Genomic DNA, 13478 nt, shown 5'->3' with positions numbered 1-13478 from the left:
GCCTGGTGCTATTGGCACCATACTGTCAGCACAGCTGGTGGTTTCATAGCCTGACCATAAGCACTTCCAACTTTAATTACACATCCTTACACCTCTGTCATTAATCACTAGAATATAAAGGACTCCATGTTCCTCTTCTGTGCTTGTAGAGCCCCCTATTCAGAGGGCCTTTGATTGAGAATGGAGACCCTTAAATGTCACAGTAGAGACTTTAAAAACCAGGTCCACAACGTCCTGCACTGATCATTGCCTGTTGCAGCCACACACACACTTGTAGGCTTAACCTGAAAATGCAGGAGAACCCTGAAAAACAATCTGCTCCCTCATACGGAAAACATCTTTGGAGAACACAGTGCCAGGACAACTAATGTTACCTACAGCCCCTTCTCTGACTGAAAAGTCCCTTTCTTTAAAGTGACATCAAATACTTCTAGGTAGTGGGAGGCCAATTTTCAAGCACAAATATTTGAATAGAACATCCAGATTTTATATGCAGAGAGGTAGGCGTAAATGCCTGAATGTGCAATTGTTTAGGCATAAAATTGGCTATTGAGTTTTATTGCTAAATTCCAATTTAAACTGAACTGTTAAATTCAAATAATTAAATTCAAACCTCAAAGCCCCTTCTGCTTTTTTTCCCAGTGATTCCCAGCACAAGAGAAATTTTCTTTTACTTAATGGTGTCTGAAAGGACAAATTTATTCAAGTGTGTTCTGAAGTTACTGTTTAAAGAGCTCCTGTTTGCAGAGATTACTCCTCTCTCACATAGGAGCTAAAGGCTTACCTATTACCTGTTCATCCCAGTAGGTAGGGCCAGCTGGAAAAAAAAATTATGCTCAAGAGTTCTTGCAGGCAGAAGAACAGGCTGAAACCCACTGTTTTGAGGTTTAATCACTTCTGCCTATTTACTGCACTGCTTTGTTTTGCAGGTACTTCAACAGACATTGTGTTTTCCAGGGGTAAATAATGCAGTGAGACAGCTGTGCCATTATCATAGGGTGAGCCTGAAATTTATTTATGAACATTTTGATATTTCTCTTGACACACTGAAGGTGTGTCTACCCACACAAAATACTTCTAACAGACATTAGTTTTGTGGAGACTGTTGCGAGTGGTGATAAAATAACCAGAAAGAAAAACAACATACTTTTCTCCTGTGTTGTATGGTTGTAATAGTGAGAAATAAATTCTTCAGTGATGCAGCAAATTCAGAGATGTTTAGAGACATAATTTTAAATTTTATGTATTTTACTTTTTGACCCGAGACTTTACTAGTTACCTTTAATTTATAACTTTTAAAGAAGCAAGATAATTTAAGAAAGATATTTGGTCCTTATTTAATTTCAATAAATGAAGAATCCTAAGGAAGGGAACCAAGAAGCTAATTGCCTTCTCTTTTTCAAAAGCAAAAAGTCTTCAGTTATATAGCTTCTACTTAGCCCCTAGGGTTTGAATACCTCTACTCTTTCAGGATTTTAAAAGCTTGTTTGTACCCGGGATGACTGAGTTTTGTCCAGGTTTCTGTCAACTTGTGCTCTGTCTGCTTCCCCATCTTCTCATCTGGTCTCTGCCAATTAATTTTATTTTATGCACATTCAGAGTGCTGCTTTTTGATCACATCATCTTTTAGCATCCTTTCCTACGTAACTTTATTTTCGAGGGCACTAATGGACTATGTCACCCTGTACTCTCAGCCTTCTAGACCAGGACCTACCTAAAATATTAAATTTTAAAACACCTTTGACCAACTTCCATGCCACTCTTTGCATATGGGAGCTGCTCATTCACAAAACTCATGTTGTTGTCGTTCAAATCTCTCCTTAAAGCTTTCCTTTATTCTGATGCTAATGGGAAAAAAAAAAAAAAAATACTATTAGGCAACTGGAGTGCTACCAACAGCTTGATCTATTGCATTGACTAATACTACTTCATTATAGCCTGACATCCCTCTTCCTGCATGTATTAATCATCTACTCTTTGAGGCAAAGTGTTCTCTCTGCAGAAAATCTAAGGGCTTTAAATAATGAGGTTATGCAACACCTACATGGTGTGATGTGTCAGTTGTACAGCCTCTGCTACACGAGCCTAAAGTCTACAACGAAAGAAATAATTTGATAGATTCACATCTAGCTTGCTTTATATGATATCACAAATTCCACATTGCAGGTCTGGTTTATATAATAATTATTTAAATCTGAGAAGCAAACATACCTGTTATTTTCTTTCAGTGCCAGCTAACAAGTGGTTCTCCAGACTGCACATGGTTGCTGATCTATCATTTATTATTGACTGTTACTTCTTTTGTTTCTCCCTGCTGAAAACTGTAGCAATTATTAAGTTCATCTCATTGATAAGAAATCATTGGAGATTCCCCTACAGTTGTCAAAGAAATTGGACTGTCTGATTTCCATGTAGTAGACAGCAATTTCCTCATCATGGCACATGAGGAATTTTTTACGCTTTTTGATTTCATACATGGATGTGTTTGCTTAAGTGTAATAGGCAAATGATCAGTGGAGGCAAATTCGTTGGAAAGGGTTTAAAAATACATTTAATGTAAGAGTGGAAATGGATTCTTGGACGAAACGGGGGATGACAACACAACATGGCAGGAATATCCCACTACTCTCTGATGGAGGTTTTTGAAGCTCAGACACCTCTGGTGATGGAAGGAACCCTGGAGAAAGCACAAGCTGAGCACCGTGAGCTTTTAATAAACTGGATGAGTCAACAGTTTCTTTGCCCTGGGTACTTTCTGCACTTCTGGTCTTTTCCTCCCACATACTCTGGTGGGAAAGTCTTACAGTAGAAGAGTACATTTGTCTTTTTGGGTCACTGCTGAACACCATCACCCAGATCTTGTAATATTTTCTGTTTGACTCCTTGGCTCCCATTGGGAATGGCTTTAAACTGAAAGGCAATAGGCTTAGATTAAAAATAAGGAAGAAATTCTTCCCTGTGAGGGCAGCGAGGCACTAAAACCTTTCCAACCCAAGCCAGTTATGATTCTGTCATCTTTCCTTGTTATTTGTAGAAACACATCAGGTTTCATGTTAAAGGCATGAGGTCCTGGAAGCCATTTGCTTTTAGATGCAACTATACAACCTCCATCAACCCCAACTGGAACGCCTGCCATCCTCCCTAGGAACCTCGGGCACGTTGTTATTTTATGATGTTTCACCCAGTGCCCTGACCCCTGCCCCGCAGGACCCGCCTGCCCCCATTCCCCTCATCAAGACAAGATGGCGGCCTGTGGGGCTCCCGCAGGTGCTGGTCCCGCCCCCGTGCGCATGCGCGGAGACGCCCCGCAGGTGCCACCGCCCCCTGTGCTATATCGGAGTACGCCGCCAGCCGCACGTATAAGGGTCGTATCACACCCTCTGACCTCGCTTCGATCCCTCCGCCGCTTCTAAAGTCAGTTGCTATAGCTGGAAGCTCGGTACTCCCGAGGCGGGAGCACGACCTAAAGAGGCGCCGCGGCCCAGAGCGCGTTCGTGCCTCCCCTGGGGCTCGGCTGCGGGAGCTCCGCGGGCTGGCCGGAGGGACTCCTTCCCTCGGAGCTCAAGCGGAAGGATATATGGTTTTTATTTTTTTATCCGCCATCTGCTGAGCAACGGTTTCAGGGGTGTGGCCCGGCGCGCGGGCCCCGCCCCTCCAGGCCAATCGCGGCGGGGGACTCGCTGCCGGACCCGCCCCGCTGGCGCGGCGCAGCCAATAGGGGCGTGGGACGGGGGCGCGCGCACGGGTGAGGGGGTGTGAGCGCGGCGCGGCGCCGGCAGTGTCGCTTGGCCGCGGTGGCGGTCGGGGCGGGGGGGTGGAGGGGAGCGGGACCCGTGCCCGGTGTGACTGCGGGGTGCGCCGGCAGCGGGGCCGGGGGGGAGCAGGTGAGGGTAGGGGCAGGGCTGGAGGTCTGCCCGGGTGGGCAGGCCGGGTTGTTGGTGAGGCGGAAGGAGCTTGGCCTGGTCGCCTGCTCCCTCCCTTCGGCTGCCGCCCGGCGTTCTGGCTCCTCGGAGGAGGAAACAAAGAGGCGGCGGGGGTGGGAATGGCCGGGGAGCTGCGCTGCAGCCATTCTGGAAATACCTTCTGGTGTTTTCTTCCACCCACCCCCGCAGAGTAGTGATTAACAGGACCGTGGGCGGGGGCGCGACCTGTGGGGGTCCGGCTGGAGAAGCGGGGGGGGCGGCCGGGAGAGGAAGGAGGAAGCGCTCACCGCCCTGCCCTGTGTGTTTCTCTCCTCCTTCCGTCGCTTTCCTCGCTGAAGGCCTCCCGATGAGTTAAAATGGTGTTGAGGCTCGAGGGTAGCTGGTCGCTGCTCGTAGGGAAGAGGTTCCTCTGCCTGTCGGAGGAGGAGGACAGGACGTGGGATGCCAGCCTCATCTCGGAATGGCCCTGGAAGTCGGGCAGGATCCGGGCTGTGTCACACACGGACATATCCAAACAAGACCTGAAGGTAACCGGGAACTTTCAGAGAGACCTGCTAAATCGAGAGTGTGACTGGGGAAGTTGGTGTGGGTGTGTGTACTCGTTTCTGCACATGCTGCTCTCGGGGGCAGAGGAGACGGCGTCTTGGCCAACACGTTTGGAAACGTGCACCTCTGCCCAAGTCCCCGATGTGCTTGTACTAATGCCGCAAATTATCTCTAACTAATTATAAATGTGCTTTCTTCCACCGGCATTTTGAAAAGCAGGTTTTTGCCGCACCCACTCTGCCTGTGGTTTATTTCCTAAAGGTAGTTTAAGGACTTGCCACTTGTGAAAAGGTTTTTGCTCCCAGAGTTGAAACCGAAACCCTCCAATGTTGTTTGAGTTGGTGACTTTTCTTTGGAGCAGCTGGTCATGAACACGTACTTAGGTTTTAAAGTCGTACCAAATTCATGCCTGGTGTTGGAGGTCTCTCGGACTCTTCTTACATGGTGGCCTCTTCTTATTAATGATTACCAAGTGGGTTTTTGAACACACAGTTGTTGCAAGCGTAGTGTAATTGGTTAGCTGTGTATTTTGTGTGGAAGTCAAGCAATGGTTAGGGTTTGGCTGTGGAGTTGTTAAGGGGCTTTATTTGGCAACTGTAGTCATTAAAAGAATTCAGCCGTGTCTGGGCACTTATGAGAGTATAGACTGAGCGCTTACTCCCCAAGGACAAAACTCCATTGTAGCAGCGGCATCTTGAACGTTGTGCTTGTTTCTACAGAGGACTTCGATGGCTGTCCTGTGACAGCAAGATCAGCACCTTCTTTCCATTTTAACTGTCTCCTTTCCACTTTTTTTTTGGCAATGAGAACTTAATGACCTCTGATTAGCTGAAGAAGCACCCCTTACTTGTGAAACAAAGCGAAACTTCGGATGTATCTCTTTCTTGAAAGCGTAAACTTTCTTATCAGCTTGTTGTTGTGGATCGCGGCGGGGGTGGAGCTTTGTCCATTTTTGGGCGCGGAGCTGTGCCCCGTGCCGTGCTGGTAGTGAGGAGGAGGTTCTTGGTGCAGAAAACTCTAAGGGACTTTCTCTGCAAAGGAGAAGCAGCAGGTGCTGATGGGGACTCTGTTGTGAGCTTTGTAGCTGGTTACGGTTCTGCCAGAAGCAATTGGCTTGATGTGTTCGCCAGCTGAAGTGTTAAAGAAGTTACAAAGTGGCCAATGGTGTGGAGGGCTTTGTGCCAAAACGCACCCCCATCTCCTTTCCTATCGAAGCTCTGTCGCAAGCATGACAGACCCGAAATAATAATGGACTGAGAGGGAGGGGATTAAGTATTTCTATTGTAAAAGAGTAGAAGTATTTATTTAAATTTTTATTTTGTATAGAAGGACTGTCAACTGCTGTTGAAATTATGTTCTCCACTGTATTTTCCTGTGTGCACAGTGTTGATGCAGTAGACAAAACAAGCCATTCTGGTTCTGGTTGTTATTTGCTTATCTCTTTCATTGTTTCTGTGCACCTCAAAATTACTAAGTTCATTTCTGCACCCATTAGTTCTATGACTCCTGGCTGTGGTAATGCTGTTTGTGTGCGTGTTTTCACTTGCCTTTCCCCTGAGAGGAATGATAAAACAACAGGAAATGTTTCTGAGATTCACTCAGCTGAGATTTCTGTTTGTTAAGTGTATTAAGGCCGGATTGCTGCATTCTTTGGGAAGAATAAATGATTTTTTTGAGAGTAGAGTCCTCTATCAAGGTGTTCCAAATCCTGTATTCAGGCCAAGTTGTATCTGTGGTCTTTCCCAATAATTTGCTGATCTCCCATGTTGCCTTTGAAATCAGGGAAATGCAATACCAGAGATGTTGGTCAAACCATCATATTTTTGCCATGAAATTCTTTTCATTTTGACAAATCTACGTAGTTGTTTCTGAAATTCATAAGGGTAAATGGCAGTTAAAGCAGTCAGGAAGTGACCTTCACATTGCATCATTTGATCACCTTTACTGTCCTACTGTCATTTGTGTTTTCAATACATTGGCTGGAGTTATTCTTTGGGATTGATATTTCTCAAATGTTTCTGGAGAAAAACCAGCTTGTTTATTCCAGTGCTCTAGAGTTTGTGGAAAATCCATGTGTCACTACTGTAGGCGGTCCTTTAGTTTTACTGGACTTATTAAGGGAGGGTGTGTGTATTTTTCCCTGCTTGTAAACACTAGCCACAGAGTTAACATAGTTAAATATCCTCAAGCAGCATAGAACTTTTTGCATGGGAAGTTGTAAAGTTACATGTAAATACTATTTTTTTTATATGGCAGTCATGATGCCAGACCAGTTAACATTGACACTTACTTATGAAATACTGGGTCAGCCCTGGGTGCTTTAGTGATTGCTTGATTATGTGACAGGCAATAATCACGCTGGAATTATAAGTACATTTAATGATTCTTTTAGTTTTGAGTAAATTGGTGGTTTTATCTTTTCCATGTTGAATGTGTCTGAATTTTATAGGCAGTTACTCACTCACTTTGCTTCCTTTCTGTAGATCTGTGTGGAATTTGATGAGGAATCATGGGAGAAGCGGAGATGGATAGAAGTCTACAGTCGGATGATGATAGCATTCCTGGTGGAGCAAAAGCTGGTGTTGGCTGAAAGAAAAACCCAGTCCATGCCTCCTGTCCAGTGGCCTGCAATGGCAAGTACACTCTTGGCTTGACTCACTTTGGTTCTGCAGTTCCACCTTCTGGGGACGGCATTGTCACCGGCGTGGATTTCGCAAGTGCAGCCTCATTCCTGGGTGTCTTGGGAAGGGAGAAAATCTCTGTGCAGCTCGAGCTGACACAGCTCATCAGCATTTGAAGTTGGGAGACACAAGGATGCATTTTTAGGACTTTGTTTCTCTCTTAAACCACTGTTCTGTGCGTTGTTAATTTATTCTCCCTCTAGTCTCAGGTTTTGTTTCTTCTTCCATGAAATTCCTCATAAGAATAAAGAGAAGAAGTGTAAATAATAGGTTTCTAAAGATAAGCTTGTGTTCTTATTTTAAGTTTTTGACTATGCCTCAGGTTAATGCTATGGTGATTCTTGTTCCTGAGACAAAAATAATACTCTTGTGATGCCTGCCTGGCACAAATGATTTGTGAGATTTAGATTTTCTGCATACAAAAAGCTGAGCTACACTGTACGAGGAGAGAACTAAGCTTTCTGTACCTGCCATGCATGGCTGAATAGGCAAATTACCCAGGGGGGAGGTGAATGGGGAATATTTCTTAATGTATTCAGCCAGTAGAGTTGTACTTGACTACTTTGGATATTGCTGCTCGAGAAAGTAGTGCGATAAGGGAGGATGCAAACATGTAAACTTGCTGAACATGAATTATGCTGATTATGTAGTCTGTGTTTTAATGCTATTAGCTGTGCTAGGTATAAAGTGTGCATTGTAATTCATATTGCTGCATTTTAGCTGGTCGTTCTTTCTTAAGCAAAGTCAATCTAAGCAGATAGTTACCGGAAGTAGGCCCCAATAGAATGGGAGAGGAAGGGGGAAATATAAATCCTTAATTTTACTTCCTGGGCTGTGCATTAATATCAGCAGTTCCTCTGGTAAAGTTTGCTGACAGCTTGCTTTGGAAATCTTCATATTTAAACTTAGCTGTTGTCCCTTTCAAAGTATCTAAATAGTTCTTACTGGACACTGGCTTTCAGTTTTTGCATCAGATTTTCCTCCTGAAGTGTTTGATGTGTCAGTTCATGCAGGGTACCTGTTTCAAAGCTCATTTAGCAAAGGAGGATGTAGGAGCAAATGTAGGCCAGTCCTGTTTCTTGCCTTGGCAAAGAAAACTTTTTCTCCCTTTATCATCACACAGGGCAGGAAAGCAGAGGTCACAGAAGAGGTGTGTGGATTAATTTATTTGAAACTTGATCACAACTTATTGGTTGAGGTAAAAGGGAGAGTGTTTGTGACAAATGGAGTAGCTTTGTAGAAATCTTGTAATGCCAACTACTCCTGGAGAGACTCCTGTCCCTCCTCTGCCAGTGCTGTCCTAACCAAGGTGAAGACAGGAAAGAGTATCTGGTTGGGTTTTTGGAGGACTGATCAATAAAAGGCTTTCTTCTCCTATCAGAATGATTCCCTTTGTGTAAATGGGGCGTGATGACACCTTTCAGGTAGGGAGGAGTTACTCTTGCCACTTCTGTTGTTCCAGGCTCCTGGTGCCTGTCCTCTCAGATCTGTTACTGTCACTAGACAAAATTTAATTTTGAACACATTAGGAAGTGCGCAGAAGGTTTTGAAAGAAATTTGTTTTTTATCTGTTCCTAAAGCCTTTGGTATACCTGAACACCATCATTGCACTGCTATGTTACAGCAGCTGTGAGGCTGTCCAAATCATCACATGTGCCTAAATTAAAGTTTCAGTGTTTTATCAGTGTTGCACAAGTTTTGAGAACTTCATTGTAAACTATGCTGCAGGCATTCTTTGATTTGCTAGTTATTTCCCCAGTCTACCATAAGGAAGCTTATTAGTAATATATCTGCAGTTAGAATTATTACATTAATAAATTTTTCATGTGGACATGAATGATTAATTGCTAATAATAGCCACCTGCACTGAATTCCTAATTCATGCTGATATCTGAAATTAATTTCAAGTGGAGTCCAGTAACTTTCATTAGGTGTGTATTAGAAGTTTTATTGGAAACTAGCTTTGTTTTCAAGAGTTGCATGTAGATGTGGTAACTTAACAGAGAAATAGAAGCAAAATTGTCGTAATTTTTTTAAATGTAAAGGATAAATGATGTGATCTTGTTACTCTGTCTCTGAGAATGTATTTCACTTCTTTTAGACCTACAAGTCGTTAGTGGACAAAGCTGGAATGGGATCACTGGTTTCCGTGCGCTACCTGGGGGAAGAGAAATGTGTTTTTCTTTCTAAAGACCTCCTGACACCCATCAAGGTAACCTTGACTGGCATTGTAAAGATGAAAGATGAATCTCTTATCTTAGGATGCATCAGGGTAATGTAATCGAAATGCAAACTTCAGATGGGGAAAACCTTCTAGTAGGTGTTTTAGTTCTGTAACTCGTAAATATCAGTTGTGAATGTAATGTGTCTGATTAAAAACCCTTTAGAGCAGACTCAGGACAAAGTCACTTAGGAGAGCGGGATGAGGGAGTGTGCTAGGACAGTTATTCAGCAGTTGCATGTTGATTTTGGAGATAACCTGGAATAGTTTTGCTTTGTTCTTTTGAACATGGCTGTCATTACTGTGCAAAGAGTTGCAGAAATGTCTGCCATAAGTGTTCCTGTTTAACAGAAGCACATCGCTGCTAATCATAAACAAATGAGGAATTGGCCAGAATGCAAATGAGATGGTTGAATTACAGTCCCTTTATTGAGCACCAGAGGAAAGTTTGTTAGTGAAAATTATGTACAGATGGGTGGAAGAATTGTCCCTGGGCAGGTGTTTGGAAGAATTGTACCTGCTAAAGAATTTAGCCTTTTTAGGAAACTGTTCTCAAGACCTGTAAACAATCTGAAATAATGGTTGTCCCATGCTGAGACTGCAAGTAGTGCCATTATTAGTGTTCTACTTTGACTTGTTAACAGTCAGCAAATACAAGTCCTTTACGAAAACTGACAGGAGAGTCACTAAAAGCCAAATTTGAGTTGTAGATGCTTGTCTTGCTTATGTTGGCTCAACAGCAGGGTTGAGATCTCTTTATGCAGGAGGCTTATCTCAGCACTGCAGTGGAAAAGATTGCTTTACTGGCATCATGAATAACAGTTTATTGACTTCTAGTTCTTCAATTTTCTGCCTCTTACAAATATCAGAGCAGAGCCTGGGACAAAAAGATAAAAGCCAAACCCTTTTCTTACTTGCACTCTTTGAGCCTTGGGTGGAAACTTGCTGTGACCTTTCCGTTTCAGAATCAATTCTCATTCAAGAATTTGAGAGGAAAAAGTAATACACGTACATTATGCTGAAGAATTACAAATAATTTAAATGTAGCTTACTCTGTTTTCATTCATATAAACATTTTATAATGGTATCTTGAGACAGACTGGATCCTGGCATTATCATACATGGAAACATAAAATATTTTTATTTGCATCTGCTCAGGACAAATATGCTGCTGCTTCTGAGAATTTCAGATCCTAAGTTAAAAATGGACAGTTCAATTAAACTTCCTGCTCATTAGCAATGTAGTACAACAAAGTTGGGTTATTTTCAAAACAGAATTAAAGTAGATCTGGCGAGCTCACTTCAGTCTGTCTTGTTGAAAATTAGTGATAAGAAATTATATACTTCCAGTCTAGCATTCTAGAACTGATGGGGAACTGGTTTATGAGAACTGGATTTGTATGAATTGCTGCCATCTTGTTTTTTGAATATTGTGGGATTTTCTTAAAAGCGTTATCCTGAATGCAAACTTTTTTTTTTTTCTAAAATAGGATATGGACAGTTCCAGGCTTTCTCTTAAGGATGATCAAAATGTAAATGAAGAAATTCAGGCTTTGGTTAAGAAACACCTTGATGAGACACGCTTGGTCCAAGGTACAAGCATGCTGTGGAGCAGAAAACTGGCAATAAATGCTCAAGTCCAAAGGGAAATCCTTGCAGTATTGGCTTAATTAATTGTTAATCTGTTCTAGGGGATAAAAGCTTTTTAAAAATACTGATTTTACTCTCACAGCAGTGAATGCAAAATGTGAAAGATTGTAATGTTCAAGTTTCTTTTGAAACTTTTCTTTCTTTTGAAAGAGTATGTAATAATTTAGGTACATATAGACAGCCTGATACTTGTGAAATAGATCAAACTTGTAGCAAGTCTCAAAAATTGAGTTGTTTATTGTTTCAAGTAACTTGATTTTTTTTGTCCAAGTTTGTTTCTTGTTTATGAAAACTTCCAGGGTGTTATATAGAGGCTTCCTTTTTTAGTCAAATTTAAAATTGTTACTTTTGTTTGCCAGCTTTAAGTTCTTAATTACTGGGTTCATACCAGCATATTTGTAGTTATGTGCTTGCACATATAGGGAGTGACTTTTTTTAAAAGGTAAATATTGCAGCTTACAGTCATACTGTAAGGACAGGAAAAATTCATTTTGATAACTGTGGTCATTTTCATGCTGCCTCCTTTGTCTTAAGCTCTTTTTTTTCCCCCCCAATTTTATAGGTGGAAAGAATATCATTGGTTCAAAAATTAGGATTTATAGCCTGGACCCTTCTACTCAGTGGTTCACAGCAGTTGTTGTCAATGGTAATCCAGCTACGAGGACTTTAGAAGTCAACTGTCAGGAGGTAGGAGCCAGCTGCAGTGGTTTACAAATGGATATGGGGAATAAGTGCAAACTTTTTATTTGTATCTCCACCAACACCATTTTTATTTATCTTTAATGTAATCTTTAAACATGGGTGTCAGTGTAGTGCAGAACAATGTAACCCGAAGTGTTTATGTTGCTGGTAGATTATTAAATAACAAATGTCTTTCTATGAAAAATGAGAGAGGCCTGGAATTTTATTCTAAGAATGAAGCAAACATGACCTTGGTTTCTTTGCTCTCTGTGCTGTGCAGACAGTGCTCTCAAGCACCAGTTTGTGTTTTTATGCAAAATCACTGTCACGTAGTATGTTGTTAAATTCAGCTTGGTATTCAAAGAACCTAGAAGTGTCTAAGCTTAGTCCATACCACCACATCTAAGATAAATATATTCAAATAGACTTCCACCTCTCTAAATGGCTTCTTCTGTGTTTACTTTCCTTTTCAAGATTCCAGCTTTAAAAACTCTTGATCCAGAATTAATTCATGTGGAAATCATATATGACAACAATGGAAAATGTGGTAAGACCCATTATTTTTTGTCCTTCAGACATTGAGTAGGTTATTTTTGATAGACTAATCTTGATCACCTTCTCTCCCAGATAAATCAAAAAGAATTGGGGGTGTGAAAAGGAAGTCATCTGAGAACAGTGGAAGTGTTGATGCTAAACACACAAAATCTTCTCCTGAGGTAATGTCTTGCTCTGTTATATATGGGTGATACATAATGATTATGTCACTTCTCAAAACATCTTAAACAAGGATTAGGTTGGCAAGTAGAATGATAAATATATTCCCTTGGAGAGTGTGTTGAGTTCTTTCAAACTTATCTGGGCATGAATTGAACACCTTGCCTTGTGATAATGGGAGTAAAAGCTACTAAGCCTTGAATGGCTGTGGTTTTTGGGGTTTTTCTTTGTTTGATTTTTTGATTGTGTTGGGGTTTTTGTTTTTTTTTTACTGTGCTTTTTGCCCCCTCCTTCTGCTTTAGGAGTTGTTCTGCCTGATCATGTATTCTTGCAGTGGGAGAAAACACAAAGGAGTTGTGAAGCTTATAACCTTTGCTTTTCATGTTCTTCCTTTAACTATCTTGTGCTTGAATCCAAACCTTCAGCTGCACTTGGATGCTTTGAGGATTCAAGCTGCACAAGCAGCAGTTGAAGGCTGTTTGAGTACAGAGAGGAGATGTGACTTTTCTGGTACTCATGTCTACTTTTATTTCTTTTGTGAGTGACCTGCCAAGTATCACTGAGAGATAAGTAAACTCTCATAGGCCTAAAGACAATCTGGGTAACTTAAGTGTATAAATGCAAATGAAAAATCATGGCTTGGCTGAAGAACAGTACTTCAAACTTGCCTTGTAATTTTTCCGCAGTGTTTCAGACCAAAGTCTGCATTTTAGTCAGGAGTAGCCAGTCCCCAGGAAGCTCTGCAATGGGAGGGAGGCAGTTGTGTTCTGTGTAGAGTCAGCTGTGCATATCAGGCTAATGGCTGGACATAGTCATTAGCAATCTTTACAACCTCACAGAGAACCAGCATGAGGTAACAAGCACAGGATAAGAAACCCAATGAAGAGAGTGTCCTGTCCTGTATTTATTGCTGAGGAAGAGCATGCAGCAGGGCAGCATGGAGTAGCAAAGGATCGCACTCTTGTGTTTCCACAGCTCGTGCTTGGGTAGCTTTAGCAGCTTTTGGTGCTCAGTTTGCCTTCCTTCAGTTTTCTGCATAATTCAGCCATTGAGCAGCCTGCC

The 13478-nt window shown here is 42.0% G+C and overlaps 1 protein-coding gene across 4 annotated transcripts in view; it reads left to right on the top strand.

Annotated features, from left to right (window-relative positions):
- The first annotated feature begins 3335 nt into the window (after nt 1–3335).
- Nucleotides 3336–13478, top strand: part of KDM3A (lysine demethylase 3A) — a 29486-nt gene continuing 19343 nt past the window's right edge. The window contains exons 1-8 of one of the 4 annotated variants that reach the window (XM_040064444.2): nt 3336–3414; nt 4262–4450; nt 6953–7102; nt 9252–9362; nt 10862–10964; nt 11584–11708; nt 12177–12249; nt 12330–12418. In XM_040064444.2, coding sequence (XP_039920378.1) covers nt 4280–4450; nt 6953–7102; nt 9252–9362; nt 10862–10964; nt 11584–11708; nt 12177–12249; nt 12330–12418 — 822 coding nt within the window. In that variant the 5' untranslated portion in view covers nt 3336–3414; nt 4262–4279. Of the gene's footprint in view, nt 3581–3671; nt 3746–3820; nt 3885–4261; nt 4451–6952; nt 7103–9251; nt 9363–10861; nt 10965–11583; nt 11709–12176; nt 12250–12329; nt 12419–13478 lie in introns of those variants that run through there. The other 3 variants (XM_040064443.1, XM_040064441.2, XM_040064442.2) reach the window with 3 other exon arrangements.

The sequence above is a fragment of the Hirundo rustica genome, chromosome 5 (assembly GCF_015227805.2).
Source record: "Hirundo rustica isolate bHirRus1 chromosome 5, bHirRus1.pri.v3, whole genome shotgun sequence".
Classification (NCBI taxonomy): domain Eukaryota; kingdom Metazoa; phylum Chordata; class Aves; order Passeriformes; family Hirundinidae; genus Hirundo; species Hirundo rustica.
This window is presented reverse-complemented; position numbering and strand designations above follow the sequence as displayed.